Source organism: Phoenix dactylifera, chromosome 5 (genome assembly GCF_051530095.1).
Source record: "Phoenix dactylifera cultivar Ajwa chromosome 5, Ajwa_hap1_PhDact_Kaust_v1.1, whole genome shotgun sequence".
Classification (NCBI taxonomy): domain Eukaryota; kingdom Viridiplantae; phylum Streptophyta; class Magnoliopsida; order Arecales; family Arecaceae; genus Phoenix; species Phoenix dactylifera.
In genome coordinates this window covers 19,807,414-19,834,032 of record NC_143194.1, presented here as the reverse complement: position 1 = coordinate 19,834,032, position 26,619 = coordinate 19,807,414, and the positions used below count along the sequence as shown (strand labels likewise).

Genomic DNA, 26,619 nt, shown 5'->3' with positions numbered 1-26,619 from the left:
CCTCCAGCCCCCTTTTTAGAGGGAGAAGCTCCCCTTTTATAGGGAGAGTGGCAGGGTTACCTGTGATGTGACTGGGCGAATTAATGGGTTACCGTCACGATTGGACGTGGGCGTGGAAGTAATGAGTTGCCGTGGATGGCCCGTTCCTATCATGGGAGGAGATGGCGTGCAGCCAGAGCTTGCTTGAGGCGCACAGTGCAGTACATTCTTGAGAATGATGAGGCGTTGACAGTCGTAGCAGAGTATGGTTCCTGATTAATATGTCGTGGCGTGGCCGGCAAGTAAAACATGGTGCGGTAAGGCTGCTGCAGGGCATGGCCGCAGCATATAGATGACGAGGCCGGCCTTCTGAGGTCAGCTCAGCCTTCTGGTCTCGTCCTGCTGGTCTTAGCCTTCTGTGCTCGGCCTGCTGTGCTCGGCCTTCTGGTCTCGGCCTGCTGAGCTCGGCCTTCTGAGCTCGGCAGCCTTCTGGTCTCGGCCTGCTGAGCTCGGCCTTCCGAGCTCGGCAGCCTTCTGGTTTCGGCCTTCTGAGCTCGGCCTTCTGTGCTCGGCAGCATGGATGAGCTCGGCAGCCTTCTGAGCTCGGCTTGCATGAGCTCGGCTCGGCTTTCTGAGCTCGGCCTGCATGATGAGCTCGGCAGCCTTCTGAGCTCGGCTTGCATGAGCTCGGCCTGGATGAGACTGCTGTAGGTCGTGGCTGCAGCATGTGGATGACGAGCTCGGCCTTCTGAGCTCGGCTCGGCCTGCATGAGCTTGGCCTGGATGAGACTGCTGCAGGTCGTGGCTGCAGCATGTGGATGACGAGCTCGGCCTTCTGAGCTCGGCTCGGCCTGCATGAGCTCGGCCTGGATGAGACTGCTGCAGGTCGTGGCTGCAGCATATGGATGACGAGCTCCGCCTTCTGAGCTCGGCTCGGCCTGCATGAGCTCGGCCTGGATGAGATTGCTGCAGGTCGTGGCTGCAGCATGTGGATGACGAGCTCGGCCTTCTGAGCTCGGCTCGGCCTGCATGAGCTTGGCCTGGATGAGACTGCTGCAGGTCGTGGCTGCAGCATGTGGATGACAAGCTCGGCCTTCTGAGCTCGGCTCGGCCTGCATGAGCTTGGCCTGGATGAGCTCGGCAGCCCTCTGTGCACGGCCGGGGCTTCGGTGATGGCGACGCTCTGAAGGAGAGCAACGTCACGAGCGCCGTCGTAAGGACTTACACCCATAAGGAAGGAGTACATAGCTCTCCTTCTCCAGACCTCAGCTTTTATTTCTCTTTCCCTCCAACTCGTTGATGTGAGACTTGGGCTACTACTTCTCACTAGTTGCCCCCACGTACGTCGTTGTAGCGGGAGCCATGCCTGATTCGAGATGGCTCGGGAGAAAGTTTCTTCCTCTGCTTAACATGAACCCGTGGAGGCGGCACAGGAGGAGCCTCCACTTGTTGCAGGCTTTGGGCTGCAATAGCTAGCGCTTGGACTTGCTGCACTAGCGCGTCGAAGTGCTCAGGTTGGACTTGTGGAGCTTGATCTGCCGGAGGTCTTGGTGGTGGATTCTGGACTGAGCGCCCGGGGCTTGGAGCATGATGCCGGGAGGTATCAGAGACTCCTCTGCTCCTTAGTTTCATGGCCACAACTCGGGCCCTTCCTCTAGCGCTGGAAATTGGACCCGGGGGCAGCCGCGAACCGAGGAGGAGGAGGAGCTCCGGCGAACACTGGCAGGCGGCGATCCGTCGGCGAGCGGCATCCTCCGGAGGACCTGCAAGAAGCCGGCCCTTCCTCTAGCGCCAACTGTTGCTGGAAATTGGACCCAGGGGCAATCTTCGGTCGAGGGAGAGGGAGCTGCGGGTCACCACGGCGGGGCGGCGACCAGTCGGCGGGCGGCGTCCTCCGCTTGGGGTGGCCGGAGAGAGGGAGCTGGGGGTCCTCACGGCGGGGCGGCGATCCGTCGGGGGGCGGCGTCCTCCGTTTGGTGTGCCTGCAAACAAGCCGGTGGCCGGGTCTTCCGGCGCCGGCCCTCCGACGCTCAAGTCAGGGAGGGGGCAAATAGTGTTGAAGAGGAGATAAAGTGTTTGTAGAGCGTGTAATTTTTTTCCCCCCCCGCCTGAGAAGCCAAGGTTCCCTTTTATAGGCGGGGGTCGGTGTACCTGTGATGTAACGGGGCGAGGCCGTAGTACGGCTTGGCATGTTGTCCAGGTCGGCGCACGGTCAGGCGAATTATTACATCGATGTCGGCGGTGAGGTCGTCGTACGACCTGAATTGGGGCGCTGCCAGGCGAATTATTGCATCGGTGTCGGAGGTATGGCCGAGATCGGGGACTTATCATGGTTGACTAGACTCTGCTGGGCTAACTTGCCGTGGAGAGCCGAGGATCCGTAGATGTCAGGAGCCATGCGCATTAATTGTGGAGTAAGCCGGAGATCCGCATTAATTGTCGAGTAAGCCGGAGATCCGCATTAATGGTGGAGTAAGCCGGAGATCCACATTAATTGTAGAGTGAACCGGAGGGTTACAGCGGCCATGCGCAATAAATGCTGAAGCAGTGGCAGGGTATGGTCCTCAGTTGGACCTCGGAGGAGTACGGCCGTAGTAGGTGGCTGACAAGGGTAGACCTTGAGCATCAAGATTTTTCTAGGTCGGATGTCTTGAGGTCGGGCGTTCCGAGGTCGGACGCCGACTTCGGCTGTTCAGGGTCGGCGGTTCTGCGGCTTCTTGGGGGCATTCGTGTCACTTGGGGGGAAAAATCTTATTCCCCCAACACGTCCCACTTAAAAATAAGTAAGTATTACAACAATGCAAGCCCATGTTCTGGTAACTCTTTTTTCTCTTCTTCCATATCCCTCTCTCTCCTATACCAAACGTTAGTCCCAAAATCCAAATTCCCTCGCCACCTTGACACTTGAGCCTCTTATTCTTCCTCCAGAATGCCACTTAGCAATATTGGTGATACAGTCGATGCCATTAATTGTCATTCCTCTTCAACGGTCTATGAAAGTGTGGATGAGATGTGGCAATGTAAAGAATAGACAGGGAAAGAATAAGAAATAGATCTTTAGCTAAAAAAAAGAATAAGAAATAGATTAAAAAACATTAGGCACGGCATCATGATTAAAGTTTTTTTTCTTTTTTTAGAAATGGTGATATCTCCGTGATAATGCAAATGGATTATTGAAATCCTGTCTCCAAACACAGTTTTTAATACTTTTAGGTCATGTTTGGTTGGGAGTAATTGGACTTTGAAATAGGAATAAGAATAAGTGACTCTTATTCCGTTGGCAGAAAATTCTATTCCCATTCGAATCGGGGAGGAAATAAAAATGTCTCAAGTTTCTCTAAATTCAATTTTTACAATCTCTAGGTATCCAACTTCTATTCCAATTCCTATTTCAATCACGTGCCAAACATGCCGAAAGATATGGTCATTCGATTCTTAATCTAATCCATTCCGATTCTGATTTCGGTCATAAACTAAACGTTCCTTAAACTCCCCAAGAAATGCATCCTTGCGACTCGCAGTCAAAATTCTCAATTTGGAAAAGAATAAAAAAAATTAAAAAATAATGAAGTGGAGAGTTGATAGAGAGGGAGGAGAAAAGAGAGAGAGAATTTTAAAATAGAATTCCCAACCTCTCCATGGAATAGGAGATTGAAGAAAATAAAGAAGCATTTTCATTCGCTTCTCATGTCTCTAGAAGGAAACTAGAAGCATGATGGGGGTTAGAATCCCAGATGGATTCTAAGAAGTCCAGTTTCCTTGCTCGAGAATCACCTCCACTAGAGCAAGCTTCCTTTCTGCACCTCCACAGCTTCAAGAATCAGCACACTTTGGATATCAAAATATATCCAACAGTCTCATCTATAGATATCAAATCTCTCGTACCTCCATGGTTTTGAGCATAGTTTCGAGCCTAATTTCTCTATGTGATAGCCAGGTAGCATATCCTCCATTCCTATGGTCCCAAAATCTTTAAACACCTAATCCTTACCAAATTGTTTCAAACTTCTCATCGCTTCCCAGATAAATAAAGTCCTAAAATATCTTAAGTCTTTCCAAATAGAAAAATTACCAAAAAGACTCTCTAAGGTTTATATTTATTGCACTTACACAATAATTTGGAAAACTTACACTTACCTCTAATTGAGTTAACCGCATTAGTAAAACTATTTATCTCATATAAAAAGTGAAAATTATCCTATCTATTATTTTTAGATAAGAAGAACGATGTATATTTTTTTTATATATTTTGAATGGTTATTATGCCACTTAATATTATTTAATTATTTTCAAAATTTCTTCTAATGTGATATTTAAATCCTATTTAAAATTAATAATTTGATATTGAAAATAAACCTAAAAGGAGCAAGTATAAAATTTGCAAACTATTAGATATAAATATAATTTATTTTTTTCAAGGATGTTTTTATAATTTACTCTTCCAAATATTTATCTAAATTAAGACCATATCAGCGACCCATAAATGTAGGCAAATATCAACCATCCACGAAGCTATAAGCTTATAGTAAAAAGTGAAAACTCTAAGTTGTATAAAGCCATGAACTAACAATTCTTGGAAGGAATGGTTGGTTGGTTAGCTTTCAAGATCAGGAGGTTACATTTAGATTAATGGAATAATTGGGCAGCTCGAACTCAACTCCCAAGACTAGGCAAGGGTGCAATATAAATGTCAAAATTCGAGAAAAAGAGTCATTTAAACGCACCAAGCTTGAGAACGGATGATAATTGACATTTTCGAGCACAATGTAGCAATTTTTACCATGATGATATTTTTCTTGGATTAATTTAAAACTCAACGTTTCAAAAAAATTTGGCGGAATACAACAGCCACTGAACAGCAATAAGCACTTTCTGAATCCACCAAATTGCTGGAACTCAAATCTGTGGCTGATCTGGATTCCTGCATACGATAACATGAAGCTTAAATGACAAATCCCAAAACTTCCCACATCAGGGCCTTAGGATCCATCCATTAATCGCTCATCACCTCACTTCCATCAGAGTCATGAGAAGCATCGATGACATCTCCAACTTCTTCACTCTCTTCATCAATTTCCATTTCATTTTCCGATTCTTCTTCCTCGCTGTCTTTGTCCTCATAAACAATTGGTGGAAGAATATCTTCCTCATCAGCCTCATCACCAGAGATCTGTGAAGAAGAGCATAGCTTAGATCTCACAAATCCATTAAATAATCTCAGTAGCACAACAAGCAGCAGGACTCACCCCAGCAAACAGGTAATCCAGACAAGTAGAAAGCTGTAGGGCCGAGCTAAACGTTGAAATCCTTGAGTCAATAAGCTGCCAAAAGTACAAATAAGTGACACACAATCTAGTATATATAAAATCACATTAGATCAAATAGCTTGGCGGGAAAGAATCAACTAGTGGTGAAAAGCAGTTGCAATTCTTTTGAGTGTAAATGGAAAAGAAACAGGGTGCACCATTCTCTTGGCTGGGCCTTTTGTCATACTACTACGCATTTAAAAAGAAAAGAAAAAAGAAAAAAGAAACAAGGATGCTTTTATGCACACCATAATCAACTTTCATAATACTTGGATTTGGTCTTAAGAGAACATCATGTGCCATTTGCTACTTAGTTGGCAGAGTTTATCAGCCATGCTAATAGAACCTCGTATCAGGGATTCTAACAACAGAGGGCTAAACAAGGCTACCTTACATGACATCTTATTAAAGGCTGAGATGGATAAAGTAACTAGCAGTCGGACGCTGGATAGTTATCAGGGAAAGCATTGTTTTTGGTACCAAATTTACTGGTAAATGGGATAACAAAGAAAAAATTGAAAGCTGAGGAAGCCAGAATACAAGTGCATGTATCAACAAGACCTTAGATACACATTTTTCATATCATACTGGGGAAGCAAAGGCGCATTACTTGCAAAAAAGGTACATTTTTCATATCAACAAGACCTTAGATTTCTAAAGAATTCCCATAAATGGTATGACTTTACAAGACCTTAGATACACATTTTTCATATCATACTGGGGAAGCAAAGGCGCATTACTTGCAAAAAAGGTACATTGTAAATAGGAAGTTTAGGGTACTAGCATACTACTCTCTATAGTTTCAATATATATATGCGCACCGCATTTATGCCTGACATTTTCATTCAGACATTACAGACTAAGGCAAAGTTTTCAGTTTTTTCAGACATCATATAGATGAAGCTCTTCATAAAACAGGTCAATTGAGAGATGAAGGGTTACCTGGTATAAAGAGTTCAGAATGAATAGTGATGACTGTTGAGACGCTATACTGCTTCCGTGTTGACTGAGCAAACTACTTAGCCATGGAAGCGCACAGACCATTACTGCACCTCTGTGACAGGAGATGGAAAATGGGAAACAAATTTCAAGTTGAGTGCTTCATAAAAAATTGAAAACAAGCACATAAAACTATATAGCAGTTTAAGTTAGAAAGAGAATATAAAACCAAATACAACTAAATCTAAAAGAACCTATTGCTTTTCTAATCGCCCTTCCATTAAGATAATAGAACTACTTAATCCACTCATACAAGCAAAATTTAAAAGAATGGGCCTACATTTCTTATCAAAACTTATCTGAATTCCAAAAGAGATATTCACTTGAATAAAAACTTGCACCACATAGGACATCCACTCAAGGGCTCTGAAGGAGTTTCTCATCTTGTCTGCATGCAAGTTTGAATCTTCTCAAGGTTTTCAAATATCTTATAGAAGCCAATTGATCGAATAATTGATAGCCAAGAATGGGAGAGAATATAGAAGAACTTTAGAAGAAACTGGTTCTTACAGATGAAGAAAAGGAAGGTCTACAAGCGCAGAAGAATCTGATTAGAGGCAAATGAGAAAGGCAAATTTTATCTTATAGGGAAAGTCTCACCTGCTGACCTTTCAAAGCAGAAGCAATGAAGACTATGCTTAAAATGGTATGGAAACCGTGGAAAGGCATGGCTGTCAAAGAGTAGGGAGAGAACTTGCTCCTTTTTCAATTTCATAAGTCAAGATGATCAAGAGAAAGTGGCTGTAGGTGAACCATTGAGTTTTTGAAAGGCAATTAGTTCTATAAAAGAATTTTAAAGGTAATAATAAGCCATCTGAAATAAAATTCACGGTCCTCATTTTGGCTTCAAGTTCATTATCTACCACTCAAATGTATGAATAAAGTAATGGGGATAAAGATAAGAAATAAGTTGGGGAAAACTAGATCTACGAATGCCGATAGTGATGAAGTATGCTGGGGAACAAGGTATATGAGTTTGACAAAGAACGGACACAACAAAACCATTACCAATAGGAATTACAATGGAGGATTTAAATGGGAAACCAATCTTGCCACATCTAAAGTATGAAAAATAACAAAATATCTGTTATTTCTGTGGTCTTTCAAAGCATAAAGACAGATTATATAAGAACATTGTTGATTGAAGCAGGGAAAATCCTAAACTTCAACATGTACCTTCACTCCAAGCAAATCCATATCAAAGTAAGAGGATGTTCATCTTTGAGAGGTGCCGTGAAGAAAAATGAAAAGCAAAACAATGTGACAAATATGCAGCAGAAGCTCAAGCTTTGTGAAGGGGCTAGCCATGGAGAATAGGGAATAATCAAGGGGAATGAGAAAGATGATGATACATCACAATTTAAAATATCCAATCGGATTAACTCTAATCATTCGGTGAAGATTAAACAGAGTTTTCAAACAACCACAACAATGGGAAGTTACTGAAGTACTATCAGAAAATGGGAAGGAATTTTCTGAAAAGAGAAGGGAGGTGCCTATGACAGATGTTAACCGTAAGACTTTTAAAAAGTTCAGACTTGTCATGGGTCAAGACATAACCTAGTTTCCAATATGACTGAAATGGAACAAGATATAAACCTAAATCAGCTTGACAGGAATATCAGCCAGCAATAATGATAGATAATGAGAAGGAAAAGTCTTCAAAGAATACAAAAGCAAGCATTTCTCACAGAGGAACACAGAAAAGACGAACACATGCTCTGAAAGATGGATATAAAAAGTAAAGTCTCATCGAGAGAATAACTGGAAGCAAAAGAAATTTTGATAATCATGTTGAAGATTCAAGTGAGAAAAAATGCGTTTATTCAGTAGTAGAGGCACAGCAAGAAGCTAATAATGAAAGATCAGCAATAACAGATTTCTACAAGTCTCACCAGGATCCATGACAGTATTATGTTGGAACTGCCGGTTTCAGCCCTCAAAGTTTTAATTAAGAGGGAAGTTCCCACAGTGGTGTTTCTCATGGAATGAAGCTGGGTTAAAAAGCAGTGAAAAATAAAAGCGAAAGTATGGGTTTCCTGAATGCTTTAATCGTGCCAAGCTATGGACTATCAGGTGGATTATGTCTGATATGGAAGGACTGTGGAATACTTTTGCAGAATTATTCTAAACATCACATTAGAGAAATCAGAAATGCATATGCGAAGATTTAGAGCAGTAAGAGAGTTATTTGCATAATTTAGGTTTTGAAGGCTATAAGTTTATATGGAATAATAAGCGAATTAGTGATCATAATATACAAAAAGATTTGATCGAGCATCAGCAACTCTAGAATGGAGCAACATACACCGTCAGCAATAGTGCAACATATGTCTAGCAGTGTCTCAGACCATAGCCCTTTGTTGATTTCTCTTCAAGGTCAAGATCAGTTAATTGGCATAAAGAAAAGAAGGTTAAGATTTAAATCAATGTAGACTACGTCCAATGAATGTGGGGATGTTATAGATAATACATGGAATATGAATCTTACAGGAAGTACCATGGAGAAAGTTTCTCAAAAGATAAGAGGTACACAAGGGAAGTTAAAAACAGTGGAACAAAAATAACTTTGAGAATGTTAACATACAGCTGCATGTTTTGAATGAGAAATTGAAGGCCATTAGTCACTAACAGTCACTGAGGAATCTAAGAAAGAGGAAATGGAAATGCATCAAAGATAGATCAAAGCTTAACTAGGGAGGAAATGATGAGGAAGCAGCAGTCTACATCATCACAGTTAAAGAAGGGAGATCAAAACACTGTTTTTTTGTTAGAAAAGGTGGGACTAGATCACATAGTTGCAGAATACAGCGACCCAAACACTGCATATTTTCATGATAAAGCATCACAGAGACAAGAATAAGATTGTTGGGTTAAAGGATGATCATGGTATTTGGCATGCAAAGAATAAGTGCCTGGGAGCTATTTCAAAATAAATTTCACTTTCGTGCACTGTAGGCTTCTGATATAGAAAAAGTTTTTGAGAAAGTTGAAAACCATATTTCAGGTGGCATGAATAGAGTTCTACGTCTGCCCTTTACATCGAACAAGGAAAGCCAAGCAACTTTCCTAATCCATCGTTTAAAAGCTCCAGGACCAGGGATGCCTGGTTTTTCTAATCAAAAATATAGGAACTCTGTTGGTCATGATATAGCGAGTAGCTCTGGAGTTTTTAGATAATGATCGTTCTTCAGACAAAATTAACTTCACACATATAGCTCTTATGCCTATGGTGAACAATGCTGATGACCCAATTCTTCTATTAATTTATGCAATTATTTTATGAAATTTTGCCAAAGCACTTGTAAATAGTCTAAAAGAAAGTTTTATCTAGTATTGTTTTCAAAACCAAAGAGCTTTTGTCCGTGTTCTGTCAATCAGGGACAATATTCTTGTGACTTTGAAGTAATTGATTCTCTAAAAAATATAAGGTCGGAAAAGTCATGTAACTTTGAAACTTGACATGAGAAAAGCTTATGATAGGATCAAATGGATTTTTCTTGAAAAAACAGCGATAAACTAGATTTGCTGAATTATAAAATGTGTTTCATCAGTTAGTCACTCCGTGCTTATTAATGGTCCACAAAAAGGTTATTTCACTCAAGAGGTTGGCTCTCTCTCTCTCTCTCTCTCTCTCTCTCTCTCTCTCTCTCTCTCTCTCTCTCTCTCTCTCTGTGTGTGCGTGTGTGTGTGTGTGTGTGTGTGTGTCCTTACCTCTTTCTAATTCATGCAGGACTCTCATCACTTATTCATGATACTGAGAAAAAAGGAGAAATTCATGGTGTTTCAGCAGGTAAGGCAGTGCCCAAGATTTGACATTTATTCTTTGCAGATGACGGACTTATATTTGGAAAGAAGGAAGGAAAACTATACAGAACTATTGCATACCTACGAGAAGGCTTCAGGACAAGATATAAATTTGAATAAATTAGGCATCACCTTCAGTAAGAACTGTCCAAGATAATTAAAGGAAGAAATGACTCAACTATTGGATGTTCAGTGGTAGATTGTCATGAAAAGTATTTGGGTCTTGTGGGAAGATCAAGGGAAATTTTATTTAACAACATCAGAGACTGGGCGGAGAAAAGACTGCAGGGATGGAAAGAGAAATTCTTATCACATGCAGGAAGAGAAGTTTTGATCACAATCTGTCCATACTTATGAGCTGTTTTTGTTACGGAAAAAAAAATTGTGCTGAAAACTCTTTGATGGGAAAAGTTTGGTGGTACAAAAAAAAATAATGAAAGAAAGATCCACTGAAAGGGATGGAATAAATTATGCCAACCAAAAGATGAAGGTGGAGTTGGCTTTCAAGAATTGCAAGCTTTCGACAAAGCAATGTTAGCTGAGCAAGCTTGAGGACTTTCAAAAATGAGGCATTGGTTTTTAAAGTCCTTCAACCAAATTACTTTCCTTCAAATCATTTTTGAGAGGCAAAACTTGAAGCAAATCCATCATACACAGTATTTGGGAGACAACATTTATTATAGAGGAAGGCTGTAGATGCCAGGTAAGAGATGCTGAATGTGTTGAACTATGGAAGGACAGATAATTACCTACAAAAAGCACAATCAAAGTCATTTCACCTCAAAGAGTTTTGGAGCCAGAAGCAAGGGTCAATCAATTGATAAAAAAATGATAGAAAATAGAACTGTGACATGGTTATGAAAGTGCTCGACTTTTGAATCTATGACTATTTTAGGGCGGCCATTAAGTGATAAATTTCCTCAAGACAGATTGACTTGGAAAGCAACTGCTGAAGGAGCCTCCAGAGTAAACAATGCTTATAAATTTATTTTGGAAAAGGAAAGTATAACGATACAAGTGGGAGTTCACATTTAAATTGCACTATTACATTGCCTCCAAATCTCTCATAGGCACATATGTGGAAGCTCAAAATTCCAGCAAAGATCAAATTATTTTGGTGGCAAGTTCTTTGATAAATCTTGCCAACAAAAACTAATTTGGCAAGAAGGACAATCAAGATGGATAATATGATATGTCAAGCATGTGGACAACAAGATGAGTAAGGTTTGCACATTCTAAGAAACTGCAATTATGCTCAACAAGTTTGGTTAGCTTCTCCCTTTGGGTTGTGCTCTGATGTCTGCTAGGCAACAAATATGTTGGATTGAGCTCGTGAGATGAAAGAAAACAATTGGGATTTTCAGGTCTGAACATGTTTCTGATGATTGCTTGGTCAAATTGGCAACACAGAAACGAAATTATATTCAACCAACTTAACAAGGATCCTATTTCAATGGTGAAAAGAGCTTTTCTTTTGTTAGCAGATCTCCGAAGTACAAAAGATCTGAAAGAGGAGCTTAAGTATCTTTGGAAAATGTTTGGGAGCTTCCCAGTGAATCTTCTTATAAGCTGAATATCAGTGAAGCTTTTAGATAACAAACAAGCAAAAAGAAGACTTAATTGCTATTTTCTCTAAACAAGTTCCCCTATGTGAATTCTGCAAAAGTTATAGCGGCCAAAGCAGCAAGGGAAACTCTTAAATTTGAGATTGCTTTGGACCTTAATAATATAGTTTTGGAAAGAGATTCTAGTAACTTGATTAAATGAATTCCATTGGACCCAGAAATGAGACATTGGAAGAATCTTTTTGGTCTTCCAATATCAATAGGTACCCTCAATTGCAGGTTTGAATAGTGGAAGACACTTAAATATTGAGTAACCATTTTAGGCTGTGCGTATTTTCTCATGTTAGAAGAGAGAGAAATGAAGCTGCTCACACTATGTCAAAGCATGCATTCTTCGTTGAAGATCTGGTTGTTTGGATAGAAGAGACTCCTGTATTTTTAGTACATGTTCTGCTAAAAGATGTAATGCTGTGATTCAATTAATATAATTAATCATCTTTCAATCAAATATATATAAATTTGCCTCTGTATGCTACACTTTGCTTACATATGGTACCCCAATATGTTTGAGAAGAACTGGAAATATGAAATATGGAATCTTATGCAAACGGCTACAGAAACACAGAAAGGTTGAATCAGAATGCAGAAAGAAATTGTTAGGAATAGATACTTCACATATCAAGAAATGGGATCTGTAAACTTCTACAATATATATGTAATTAAACGTTTGGAGAGGCATTGTAAAGAAAACTTCATCTAGTTCTGGGATGGACTCTGCTGCAGATAACTTACTTTGGGTTGTCTTTTTTACTCACACATAAACGGCCTTTAAAACAAGGATGCAGCAGCTGGAAATGAAGGATTGTCCATAGCTTTCAAACTTAGCATTAAAGACATGCTACTAAAGGTACAAAAGAAATGGAGACAGACACCAAGTGGTACTTTTTCTGATAAATCCTACCTTTTGTAAAGGAGTCAGGAGTAAGGAACCTCCCCCAGAAACCAAAGTTTTATGTGAAAGTCAAGAAATGAGAAAGTCATAATTCATATAATAGTATTATGAAGGAAAAAAAAGAAAACCTTTTAAGGCTATTGTTGTATGGATAATAATTGCAAAATTTTCTGAGCTCTCTGTGACAAATTTTAATTTGCAGAACCATAAGATACAGTAAACTGCTGTACATCCTAGACCATTCAAGAAGACCTGAATAGAAATAAATATTAAAATGAAAGGATAATCATTAACCATGCAGTGTTTTTAACCAACTGAATTAGAGGAAAAGATAATCTAAAAAAAGGAAAGAAAACAAAAACACTTTATAAGAAATTTCAGCACTTGGGAAGGTGTGGCACTGAAAAAAGGTGAATCTTGATAAGAGAAGGCTGTCAATCCTACTTAGCGTCAACAGTGAAGAACTACTTAAATCTAACTAACAAATCTCTAATGTTTTAAAATGTGGTGCATAAGGACACATATGCGGATGTGGTCCCTTGGTTGTACCACATTCCTATATGCAGTTACTATTTGCAGTCATATTGCATATAGGTCGAAAAGTCAATCCATTTAGCACTATGTGGCCAGGTATCAATTAGCATTTTATCACTGTATATGGGACCCATTTTGCATTATGAGGCCAAACATTTGGCACACTCTTATGCGGGCTTTGTGGATAAAGCATGTCCAAACTGATAGGTTGGATGTTGGTTTCAATTATGTTGTAATTATTGCTATTTGTATTAAGTACTAAGTATTGAACACTAATTTTTTTAGTTGTTATTGTTATATTATTATCCAAAAAACACTTTACTATCATTATTATTATTCTTATGGTACTTAATGTATCTTATTTATTTTTATATAGTTAAAAAGTACCAACTGCATATGCATCTGCGCATGCAGCCCACATACCATATATGCAGTATTGCTTGACCACATGGATACCACAGCTGCTTTTTAAACATTGCAAATCTCTAAATGGCATTATTGAGTAAACTTCTTTCTACAAATCTAGTTTCTTTGCTACAAAATTTTTAATACCTTTTCAGTTTTCCGTTGTGCGGCTGTAGTGAAACATGAAACATGTGTATGCTTGCAACTGAACATGTATGCAAGCGGAAAGCGGGTGGTAAATAGGCTTTACATCATGACCAACTTAGGTCATTTAACCTTACTACGACAAACAATCTTAGCCATCCATACATGAAGTAAACACAATTTGTCTCAGTTCAACACTATGCATTATCAACCTCATTTAGAATAACAATATGTTACCTTGATGGAAGCATAGATTTAAGAGATGCTAAAAGTTTGAGAACTTCTGCTGGATTTAGAAATGAGATCGACTTTTCAATAACCTGCAAGTAGGCATTACAATAACTAAGAAACCTGAAGACACAACACAGTTGAAATAAATTAATGAAGCAGCAAAAGATTCAGTATCTTAGGAAGATATTAAGTTAGTTTCAAGGTTTCTGAATTTGAGATACTGAAGAAGACATCTATGCCTATTGCTGGTAGCAATTCAGGTTCTAAAATTTCAGAATCAACTCAGATACCAATCCTTATGTTTCTGAGACACATTTACTGTAGCTTTTAAATCACGTTTACTGCAGCATTGTAGTTTATATGAGGATACTCACCAAACTGAAAATCTTGTCAAACTCTGGATATCAAGATAGGGTTATAAATTGATATACATTACTTCTCCGGTTATCAAGCAGGTCTACAAGCTTACAAATCTACAGGATGGTCATTTAGCATAAATGAGCAGCAATTTTTAGCCCATTCTCACTTTCAGAGTATCATTATTAAAGCAAAACAAGACAAACCTTTTCATCCCTAGTGTATAAACAGTTCAAAAGCAATGCATGATCTTCAGCATGTAGTGCTTGCTTAAGCAAAATATGCACTGAATCTGCACTGGGGGGCTTTAAAGTTGGAGAAGGTTCGTGCTTGAAACTGCTCTTTGATTTATCATCATTAAGCAAGTCTAGGCTTGCAAGTTTTTCCTCCATAGTTGGCTCATCCAAATTAATTTCTCCACCAAATTCTTGCACTTCTCCTAGAAAATGCATCAAAAGCTAATTATAGAGAAAATCACCAGAAAAACATTTACCTATTCGTAATTTATTTTCCTTCATGAACACTATCACAATTCAATATCATATCATAAATGACCAAACAAAAGCATTTCAACCTTAATTTACAAATATATAACTAAGGAACATTTTAGGAGAAAAAGGGTTTTTTTCATGCATATCCTTGAAATTATGGCTCATTACATGTTTACCCAATTACGCTCCAAAAATCACTAAGGGCATATATGCCCCTAAAATCATCCTATTATTGCATGGATGACCCTTCCATTAGATTTTTGGTTAAACCATTTTGAGTATCATTTGCCACTATTACCCTTTGACATTAATACCCTGGGGAAAAAACATTACATTCAGTTTGTATCAAAAAGAGAGATATTGTACACAAATTTTTCAAGGGCACTAATGTAAAAGGGTAAAAAATCATTTTACACTTAAAAGGTTATTCAATTATATTATCAAATAAAAATCTACCATGAGGAATATCGATGCAAGCATGAACTGACGGGCATATACACAAATAGTGATTCCAGAGGGTAAATATGTAATAATTCATAATTACAAGAATATATATATATATATATACAAAAACCCCCAAAAAATGAAACTCCAGGATATTAAGGGCCACTTAACCAGGATAAAAATTGCTCTTTGTTGCAAATAGCTGAAACCAATTTAGAAATATCATGATCAAAACAAACAAGAGCATAAAACCAAAAAAGATAGTTCAACTAAGAGTGTCTGAAGGCAGTTTTTCAATAAATTTTTATAACTATTCCCGAACCTTGTATAAGCCTTTAAGTATTACTTAGTTGTTCACTAGCAGCGGAGTTAGTTGACTAGAAGTACAATGGTCAATTTTAGTTTTAACCAGTGTTCTGGACCTAGTACAATGATACGTTAAGCCAAGTCAACACATGCACATTTAACAAGAATAACACATAAGGTTGTTAAAATGCCCAGATGGTAGCTCCATCAACGCATGGGCGGGATGCCTAGGTGCTGAAGTTAAAAATTCTCACAATTTATTAAGATGAATATAAGTCTTTCATCAAAATATCACTAATAGTAATAATAACCCTAACTTCCATATTTCTCCCTTCCAATGGTTTGCTGCCTCAAGTTCTCTTCTTGCCACTAATAATGGAGAGGGTCTAGAGCTAAGAGAGCAGTTTGACAGATGGTCATCATTAGAAAATGAGATTAGACCTAATATGAATGGTTGTGATATTAATCTTAAAATGCCTTAATACCTATAATCAAGGATTCATTGGTGTATCCCAAACTACTAGATAGTAGATATACTTCATATAATATATGTAGGAAAATTGTCGAAACTTGAAGTATTAAATAAAATAAGGAATAGGCATTAAAATAGGAGCCCACCTAGTAACAAGGTGCCTGATATCTGGCCATTGGCCAAGTGCTCAAGCAGCTGCCTTGCCTAGTGGCTTCTAGAGCATTTGGCATTAGAGCAGTAACAAAGCCAAATAATCAATCTTGAATCTCAATTGTAATTTCAGTTATGACTTTCTAACAATATAGAACAGAGATGGCAAGATTTACTTGACAGCATGCTACTTACCAGCAGGAATACAATTTCCTTCACTAGAAGGATATACATCTGATGCTACTCGCTTCTTCACTTTTTTCTTCTTGATTGGAGTGGTGGTCGCTTCCAATTCATGATCCTTGGATTTTCCTTCATGATCTGCTACAACATGAAAGCAAACATGAAAATCATGTAAAAGATACTTTGATAGATGATGGCCTTTTTCATTGATCAATTTTGCTACTGCAGTCTTGACTATTTAAAGCAGGGTTTTAATGAATTTACAGGACTCCTCCAATAATGTTCCTACGAGAAGTCATATCCTACATCATGGTCAAATTCACTCTTGCTACTTCCACCACAGTCTATCTACATTCATCTATGAATTTTTCATGTTACCAATAGATATATATAGATTATATATATATATATATATATATATATATATGAACCATATCCCACCAAATTAACTAGCAAGATTATTTACGTCTAAAAAAACATCAAAAGAAAATTATTAGCATAAAAACATCAAAAAACTCTTTCAAACAAAGATTGGCAATGGAAATGTTGTCATGACATTATTACCATATTGCTCAGTATGCACATCATAAGTTTTGTTATTACAATATTCCACAAAACTTACACCATGGATCTAAAATTGCAGCACACAATACCAAAGTATACTCAAACCGATATTTATCAAATTCACTTGCATTTTTTGTAACCAAATTGGTCATGAAGATAGATGGACCCATCATATTTCCCACAAACAACTATGAATCTTCTACACCCCTCTAAAATACAAATCTAATGTTGTAAATTTTCTCCCCAAATATAGGCTTGTTCCTTCAAGAAGACCTCTAAACCCTTTAAGAGTAGCCACTTTTTCCCATTAGTCACTAGAAAGTTAAAAAGAATAGAATGTACTATCCTGCAGCCCCAAGTACAAAGGTGCATCCTTATAGTCAAGAGCATGTCCAAGCATCTCATAGCTGGAATTCCAATGAACACACATATCACCACACAATTTCTTCTTAACATCCAGAATACCTTTTGCAGAAACTTAAGAAACTCATATTCTCAAATAGATTAGCTTCTTACATCTCTAATCCCATCATGATTTCCAGAACAGCATCATAAATGAGCTCCAAGCCAGCTTGCACAACAACATTCTGAATATGTGCACAACAATGAAAATGGAAAAAATTCAACATTGCAGTGAAGAATGTTCTTTGCAAGCGAAGACCTTCCATGAGAAGCAGCTATGCAGTCATTATAGGATATATTTTCTAAGGTTATGCGCAAGGCTTTGCTTCCAATGATCCACTATGATAAGCATAAAACAACATCATTTGCAACTAACAACCCATCATGTGGAGTTAAAACTTTGAATCTTATGATTCTATTTTGCAACTTTCAGTTGTTATCAACATTAATCTGCAGTAATACAAATGCAATAATCATCTATAATAGAGGAGTTCTAGTTGTAAGACAATAGGCATATTCTGCCACAGATTATCCTAAACAATTCTTGAATATTGTGCTTCTCCTTATCATATAAGGACATTATCTCCCTCTTTAATGGTGAATAAACTCACGTTCTTAAATTGAAGGCACGTAATAGTCAATAGATGCCTCACAGCACGTCCTTCAACAAGTGAAAATAGATTTTCACCAAATACAACAAAAAGCTGCTATTGGAAGAGCATCTCGATAAACTCATAATACTTGAGTGTTTTGCTTCCATCAACTTGTGTACCATTAGAGAGCAAACACTATCTAATATCACATTTGACTTTACCAAGACATCTATAAAATTGCATCATAGAAGAGATGTATCAATTCTGAAAGTAGCAGAGGTATAAGAACAATATTTGAAGAATTTCATCGAGCCCTTTTCTTTACCTTTTTCATCTTGAACCTTCAGAAAATCATCCTGCACCTTTGAAGTAGTTTTTTTACCTTTGTGACATTTGCGCTCTCTAGATTTTGTCTCTACTTCAATTGGTGTGTCATCCATTGTCATAAAATTGTCAGGAAAATCTGCATAAAAGAATTGATGGAGGCAAACAACATATTAAAACAAGATATCGTGAATTTTCACAAACATAATGTTTAGTAAATTCTAGCAAAGATTGGCAATTAAAAGCTTTAGCTAACCAAATTAGCCCAAAAGAGAAAGGAAAAGGCAAAAGATCACCCGCTATTGTTCACCACTCAGTTCACTAGGTGATGTGGAAATCGGTGATTGGCTGAGCGTGGGCGACGCCCAACTGAGACCATCAACCCCCACCATAGCTTTAATATTGGTTTTTGTGGAAACAAAAAGTAGTGCTGATTCATTGGAGCACTGATTGTCTATAAATGGTTTCCTAGCAACATCCATTAATGGGGAGAGAACTATGTTCCTAGAGAAACTTCTTTACATCCATGTCATTTCTCACATCATTCAAACTAATATATTCTTGCTCACGGAAAGTGTACTATGTTGTTCTGTTCATTCCCATGTGCACCTATGTAGGCTTCCTGGTCCTTGGTTTTCTCTAGTTGCCTAGTTTGTTTGCTTTTCTGAACATAACGAGTTAATTATGTGGTATTTTTAATGAAATTATCTTTAAACATGAATATTTGAATTAGATAAAAATTAAGGTATAGAAACTACCTGGATAGAAAAGATTTGGACCCTTTTCTGCATTTATTAAATATCACCGAATACAAGTGTTTAAATTGGCGATCAAGTTCTCATTGTTTTAGAAGGTCGATTACCTCAGCCAAGTTACGAGAATATGTTGAGAGCATCATCATGAATTAGAGGACAAGTCTAGGATATGAAATTACTCTGTTAGCTTTCAACTGCTTAACTGGATAAATGGATGTTTTTTTCTTGTTTTCATGAACAAATTGATGGTTACCTTTGTCATCTTGGCCGAAGTAATTCTGAGGATACTATATTATGTTTCACTTTTGCTGTACAATGAAAATGTGTTGAGCATATTTTTCAATTAATAAATTGTGTGGTTATGCAAATACCGAAACAAGTAGCAAGGAATCAAATAAAAGCACCTCTGCACTAAAAAACAAGTGACAATCACCACAGAAATCAACTTTGAAACCAGAAACCACAGATAACACCCAAAAGACTGTACACCGGTTAGGGTTACGCTCAGGGATTAATAATGCTCTAAGCATGCGAACGGTAACACGATAGGTGGACGACAATCAACGTAATCGATTCCAATCTCAAGATCACATAAAATTACCGTCACTAATAATCCAAGACCAAAACTCTGTAGAGGGAAGATCCCTGCACCACAGCGGCTCGCAGAAGGAAGAAAAAGAACAGGAACTCGGACAGGAGATGACAAGATGAAATCAACAGATTTCACCAGAAACCCAAAAAAAAAAAAAAATTAAGAAACTTCTATCGAGATAGATACCATAGATTTGTGAAACGGACGATTAGTGTTTGGGTTTAATAATAATGAGGTTAGATTTTTATTTTTCTCATTGAAAAGATTATACCTTGACAAGGTTGATGTAGTAGAAGAGCGGCTTCTTGGTGTTGGAAACCTGGATCTGATTCTTCTTGTTCGAATAGGTGACGCTGAGATTGTTCGCGCCCTCCGTGATCTCCTCCACGGGATGATTCGCCGAAACCCAAACCCTAACCCCAGCCCTAAAAGGTGAAGCAGCAATGGAAGAGCGACGACAGGCGACACCAACCCAATCCCTCCCGTTCTATACTAGCGGGTGGGATGGATGAGAAGTCGGGTGCTACTTGGACTCGGCCAACCCGAATTTAAGGTCGGATTGGGTTAGCGGCTAGGGGAAACCATGAATCAAAACGACGCCACCAATATGACATTGTTTTTATATTAAAAAAAAAATCAGTGTACCTGTTGATGCATTATGATATGATAATTAACAATGTGCTCAAATTTTTATTGATCTACGTGAATTGATGACTCAGATGAGATGAATCATGAGTCAATACAAAAAAAAAAATAGTAATATCCTTAATACAAAGGACACAAAAAATACAAAGAATATAAAAAAGTAAAAAATATAATAAAATGTCAAATAAATGCCTTTCATTGCTGATTATATGCCATTGCCTCTCTTCTTCTCGTTACATCTATAAATTAAATACCTAAAATTTCTATCATGAGTCACTGGTTGTTGAATTTAAATTTTTCTTATTAAATTTTCAAAGTTGGACTCCAAGGTTAGTGAGGGATGCATAAAACTTGCTTGTATCCCTAAATAGCAAACTCATCACATGTGCGAAAGAAGTTGAATTTGCAGAAATTAGCCTAATAATAATAGATAACATTCAATATGTACATCGAATGGGCCGCACACATCAGTGTGAACCAGGATAAGTATTTCAGTGCTCCTCTCCCCATATCCTACAAAGGGTAGTCTAGCCATCTTTCCTTGAAGACAGGACTCGCAAACTGGATATGACTTGGAAGTCAATGAGCTAAGAAGCCTATCTTTCTCCATTTTATTCATTCTATCCTCTCCAATATAGCCAAGCCTGAGGTATCACAAATACTTCTGGTTTATCTCATCTCTGAATCTTTTGGATCCTATGGCACTCACTACTTGCTGATCAGACACATTCACAGACACATCGACATGTAAGTGATATAGACTGTCAATAATGAAACCACGTGCTACTAATTTATTTCTGAAATAAATAGTACAGCAGTCTTTGTCAAATGTAAAAACATGACCATCCTGTGCTAAACTCGAAACAGAAATCAAATTTCTGCTAACAGCAAGGACACAATAATAGTCTCTAAGCAATAAACTAAAATCAGACGATAGTCGCACAAGATAGGTGCCCACAGCTGCAGCAGTAACTTTTGCCCCGTTGCCAATCTGAAGGGTTACTGCACCTTCCGCTAGCCTCCTACTTTCCTTTAGACCCTGTATAGTAGTGCACAAATAAGCACTAGAACCATCATCTATAACCCAACTAGAAGTAAAAGAAACCGTAAGGTTAGTTTCAATTATTAGCAAGTCTAACATACATTCTGAAATTATGTCTGCCTTTTTGTTCCTCAGGCTCTCGAGGTATGAAGGACAGTTCTTTTTCCAGCGGCCATCGACGTTGCAGTGGAAACATTTTCCTTTGTCATTAGCCTTTTTCTTATAAACATCCTTTTTTGACTTCTTGTCTTTCTTCTACTTCTTTGCAGGCTTCTTTTTCTTTCAAGTAGACTTTCTCTTGGACCAGAATTTATCTCAGCAATAAGAACAGAGCCCCTTGAATCTTTCAAGGCCCCCTCAGCAGTTACCAACATGTTCAAGAAGTCAATCTTATTCATATGGTAGTTTACTATAAACTGCCCAAATGAATCAGGAAGGGATTGCAGGATCAGATCTATTTGCAATTCCTTGTGCATGGTCATACCGAGCTTCTCAAGCTCCTCTAGATCCTTGATCATTGATAGACTGCCCCTCGCGCATCTTTGTCTTGAAGAGCCTCTTAGACTATCAAAGCATGTTGTGCGGCTCTGCTCACCATACAACTCTTACAGGTGTGCTAGTATCTCCCTAGCAGTCTTCATATTCTCATGCTAGCATTGAAGTTCATTAGTCATGGATGCCATAATGTAGCACTTGACCCTAATATCATCGTCCGTCCATTTTTCATGCATCTCACGCTGATCATCGGTCGGACGTGATGGTAAACTGGGAATATCATTCTCGAGCACATAGCCTATTTCCTTGCAACTCGGAACAATTTTGAGATTTCTAAGCCAATCTTTATAATTGGTTTCGGTCAGTCGGTTGGTCTCAAGGATATGGATCAAAGAGTTCGAAACTGACATTGTGATATGTAGAGAGTAAAGATTCTAGTTAGACTTTGTACTTGATCTTAATTTGTTCTAGGAACTTTTAAAACAAATGTGCTCCCACTATTTTCTCGAATCTCTCATACTCCCCTGATGAAGAAACGAAAACCCTACGCGACTAAGGCTTCTAGTAGGTACTGTGGTCTCACCGATTTATATGTCGCCTCACCTAATAGTTATTGGTGAAATATAAATGGATAAGTATACAACTCTTATATAATGCTTTTCTAGCAAATTGCAGTAGTACTTGGTCTCTAAGTCATGAAGACCTCACCTAACAGTTATTGGCCCCATTACTTAGTTAAGTCAGACCCACCATATAACCGCAGAAATAAAGTCATCATTGGGTTCTCACCTAACAGTTATTGGTGCCTAACCCCACCTTTACCCCGTAACATCTCATGTCTAATAGAGAGGTCCAGTCCCCCGATGCAATTTTTTCACTGTGTCCAGCCGAGACAAATCAACATCGAAAAGACCTTAGCAACTCTACTACGATAAAAGATCTATAGATATAATATTGCATAATCATGTCTTAGTGTTTGCAACCTTGAGCTCTTCATAAGAGGTAATCGAGCAATTGGTCAGGTAAGCAGGTGGGAGGCTTCCCTTACTCGGAGAGTAAGGTCCTAATTAAGTAACCACTTTTTAAGCTTGCCTAGATACCAATTAGATCAATTAATCTAATATGACTAGCTCATGTTAGTTTACTCTCGACTGATTGAGGAGGTTTGTATTTAGGTCTCTCTCGATCGACTATTCACATCTCATGCAAATATATATCTACCTGCATAGACATAAGCATAAACATCCAGGCATAATATCAACAAATAAATATAACTGGTGATGATCATAGATCCAGGATGGGGTCATTTTACAAGCACATGCACGTCAATTGGTTAGATCGTCTTCAACTCTTGACTTGATCTTGATCTCCTAGGTCTAATTGTGATCAACCAATTGACTTGATCTTGATCCATCTTCAATCAACCTTTGATCTCGATCCACGCATGTTACGCTTATTGATGTACGTATCGATCAACCATCAACATGCAACACACATCACAGATTATATCCCAGATTGCTTTAAAAATTAAATGAAAATAAAAAAATAAATTACATCTCTTTTTCATGAGACACGCAGGTCTCTAATACATGAATTTAAGATGCATGCAGGCATCTGAAAATTAAAATTACATGCCATCATATAGCATTACAGAACATCGCAGAATATTTCAGTACATTCAAGGGTCTATCCATAATCATCACCATACGCATCTCATGTATAAAAATTATTTTCAAATCTGTAATTTAACTGATTATTTCATCTCATGACTTGCTGATTATGCAAGATATGATTCTAAATATTTGTAATCAGATTATCAAAGCAATAGAATCATTAATCTAAGCATTCAAAATTCAACATGCAGAAAAATTAACAAGATGAAAATTCTGCATGTAGAAAATTTCAACAAGCATAATCCTTTAAATTTCAGATCTAAAATGCCTTTAATGATTAATCCTAATCTTAATCTACATAACCTAGCTCTGATACCACTATTAGGATCCCATGCAGAAATATGAAAAAATTTTCAGATCGCAGCGGAAGGCATGCGCGAGATTCCGTTCATCGTATGAACGTATTTTTAAAACTTCGTTTGTAGATAGATTAGGATTAATTCTTTTAAATCATTATAAAGATCAGATCTTTACCTTGTGCGGGTAGATGGTCTCCGCAAATCTGATATTCGTGAATTTGTTGAAGGTTCGATGAAAGCCGCACACGCGTCCGGCCTCTACGGATATCCACACGAGATAAAGCATCGATCGAAGCTTTCGTATCTCTTCGGGATGTTAGCTCCTTTGCAAAGATGGCTATTGATGGCTGAAATCCTCTCCTTTAAATGAACTCTCGATTGCCTTGAGAGGAGGAAGAAGAATGAATGTTAAATGGAAGAAGAACAAAATGCTCTTTGCAGCCTTTTTATTTTCTTCGCATTGGAACCAAGGAAGGGGATGAAGGAGGCCACGCCAAGGCTTCCTTTTCCCTTGTTTGCTTGCGGCTCAAAGGAGGAAGAGGGAGAGGGATGTTCACGGTTGGAAGAAGGGAAAATTTCATGAAATCGGCAGCCCCATAAACCCAAGCTTTTAATGGCATATGGATAGGGATGAGCTCCTAAATTTTAGGAGCTCATATTTATCGTCTTGTAATTCAAAAGAGGAGGGGCATACACCCCTCCTTTTTCCTTCACGCCATCAGCCAAGGGAGGGGCGTATGCCCCTCCCTCTTCTCCCAATTGGTTGGCTCCCACTTAGTCAAATTAAGTGGAGAAGGTTGAGTTCAAAGGTTGGATCCAATCCTATTCAAAATAGGATTATGTGCATCCATTTTAATTCCTCCAAATCCTAATCCAATTAGAATTTAATTGAACAATGACTCTATTGAACTCTTCAATCCTAATCCAATTAGGAGTCATTGGATTAATTAGATTAAAATTAATTAGGACTTAAGAACTCCTAATCTAATTAGGACTTCTCAAATTTTAGCCCTAAACCAATTAGGACTTTAGAAATTCTGCTCCAAGTAGGACTCTAATTTAATTTGAAATTCTAATCCAATTAGAACTTCAAGAATCCTACTCTAAGTAGGACTCATGATTAAGCCCAATTAATTAAATTAAATTACAATCTGATTGCAATTATTCCTTCTTTAACTCACTAACCTTTAGCAAGTTAACAAATTATCAATCAAATTGATTATTTGTGATTCCTAATCACATTCAACCATCGGATCGGTCAATACCTCTAATGTGTGTGATCCTATAGGTTCTATTCTGTCTGGTAGTAAGATATATTGCGATCTCTATCATAATATTATTGAAAACTCCTTTCAGTGGGTTCAAACAATTCCAAATCAACTCACTAGCGATCATCGACCATCAAGATGGTTCCTGTGAGTCTCACCATCCACCAGTGACACCTAGCAGCATGTAGTGGCCACTCAGTAGAATGAAATGATGAACCTCTAGGTACAGTTATCGTATGATACAGTCCTTCTATCGTGGATCCCTACAGAACGGATGATAAGAGCACACTTCGGACCGTCCTAGAAATAGGTAGAGAATGAGGAACTTGACCCTAACCGCGACCTGCCGATAGAACCAAAGTTATCAAAAGAAGCGTGACCCTAACCGCGACCTGCCGGTAGAACCAACACTATCAAGTTCTAATCCAAGAATAAAGGTGAAGCTCTCACATAAGAGAAACTCTCAAATTTCATTCATGCGTTCTCCCCCTCTCAAGTACAATCAGGTGCTATTTAAGGCTGAAATGGCTTCAAAGAGAAGCAACTCCTAGGAAATTACATAGCACTACTTGTCATGCATTTTCCAAGGCTGCATTTACCAAGGCTTGGAAAAGATGCATGTTACACCTACTCCTAGAAAAGTAACCAGAACTTAGGAAAAAGATCCCAAAGTAATTATAGTGACTTTGGGAACTACAAGAAAGTCTGAATGTGACTTGGGGAATACAAAACATCATCTAAAATATCACCCCAAAAGTATGCACGAAAATCCAAATACAATAGGAAAGTTGGCCTTCCCATGAATGCTTCTTGTCATGTGATTTGGACTTTCCAAAGTGTTGTCTTCAAGTTGGACTCAAAGCATCTTCACCCAATTGTATAAAAGTGACCCAATTAGGTGCAGCCTCTATCTCACGTTGGTCTTCTTTTCCTTTGATTTTTATGATCAGGCTTTCCAAAGCTTGTTTCATCCTCTTAGTCTTGGCCCTAGTCATAGGACCTTCAATTCCATGCAAAGGATCTTTAGATGGGCTGGTTGCGTCTCGATCATTGGTTGCGTCTCTATCATTCCCTCCCTCTTCAAAAGGATTCGTCCTCGAATCAGATTCATCACCTACATCAAACAAAGATAGATCAGCCACATTAAAGGTAGCACTTACATTACCATATTCACTTGACAAGTCCAACTTGTAGGCATTGTCATTGATCTTCTCTAGAACTTGGAAGGGTCCATCTCCTCTTGTTTGCAGCTTAGATTTTCTTTGAGTGGAAAACCTCTCCTTCCTCATATGAACCCAAACCCAATCTCCTGGTTCAAAAATAACTTTAATACGCCCCTTATTTGCTTGCTTTGCATATTGCTTATTCTTCCTCTCAATGTTGGCTCGAACTTTTGCTTGCAACTCCCTAATAGTATCCGCCTTTTTCTTACCATCCAAATTGGTACACTCATTAGTAGGCAAAGGTAAGATGTCTAAAGGAATCAAAAGATTAATGCCATACACAACTTCAAAAGGAGAATAAGAAGTAGTAGAATGAACAGTTCTATTATAAGCAAACTCAACATGTGGCAAGCATTTCTCCCAATTTTTCAAATTCTTTTGAATGATAGCACACAACAAGGTAGTAAGTGTTCTATTTA

The 26,619-nt window shown here is 38.4% G+C and overlaps 1 protein-coding gene across 2 annotated transcripts; it reads right to left on the bottom strand.

Annotated features, from left to right (window-relative positions):
- Positions 1-4,752: 4,752 nt before the first annotated feature.
- Positions 4,753-20,145, bottom strand: LOC103721842 (WD repeat protein). 2 transcript variants are annotated; one of them, XM_008812203.6, is made up of 8 exons: positions 19,827-20,145; positions 18,210-18,347; positions 16,338-16,463; positions 14,486-14,718; positions 13,929-14,011; positions 6,228-6,339; positions 5,226-5,300; positions 4,753-5,149 (listed from the first exon to the last, which is right to left on the bottom strand). In XM_008812203.6, exons 2-8 carry the CDS (start codon positions 18,328-18,330, stop codon positions 4,973-4,975), a joined length of 927 nt encoding a protein of 308 aa, XP_008810425.2. In that variant the 5' UTR covers positions 18,331-18,347; positions 19,827-20,145; the 3' UTR covers positions 4,753-4,972. The 2 variants fall into 2 exon arrangements, with proteins under 2 accessions (XP_008810425.2, XP_088577895.2); XM_088721769.2 differs by lacking the exon at positions 19,827-20,145 and adding an exon at positions 19,565-19,714.
- Positions 20,146-26,619: the final 6,474 nt, after the last annotated feature.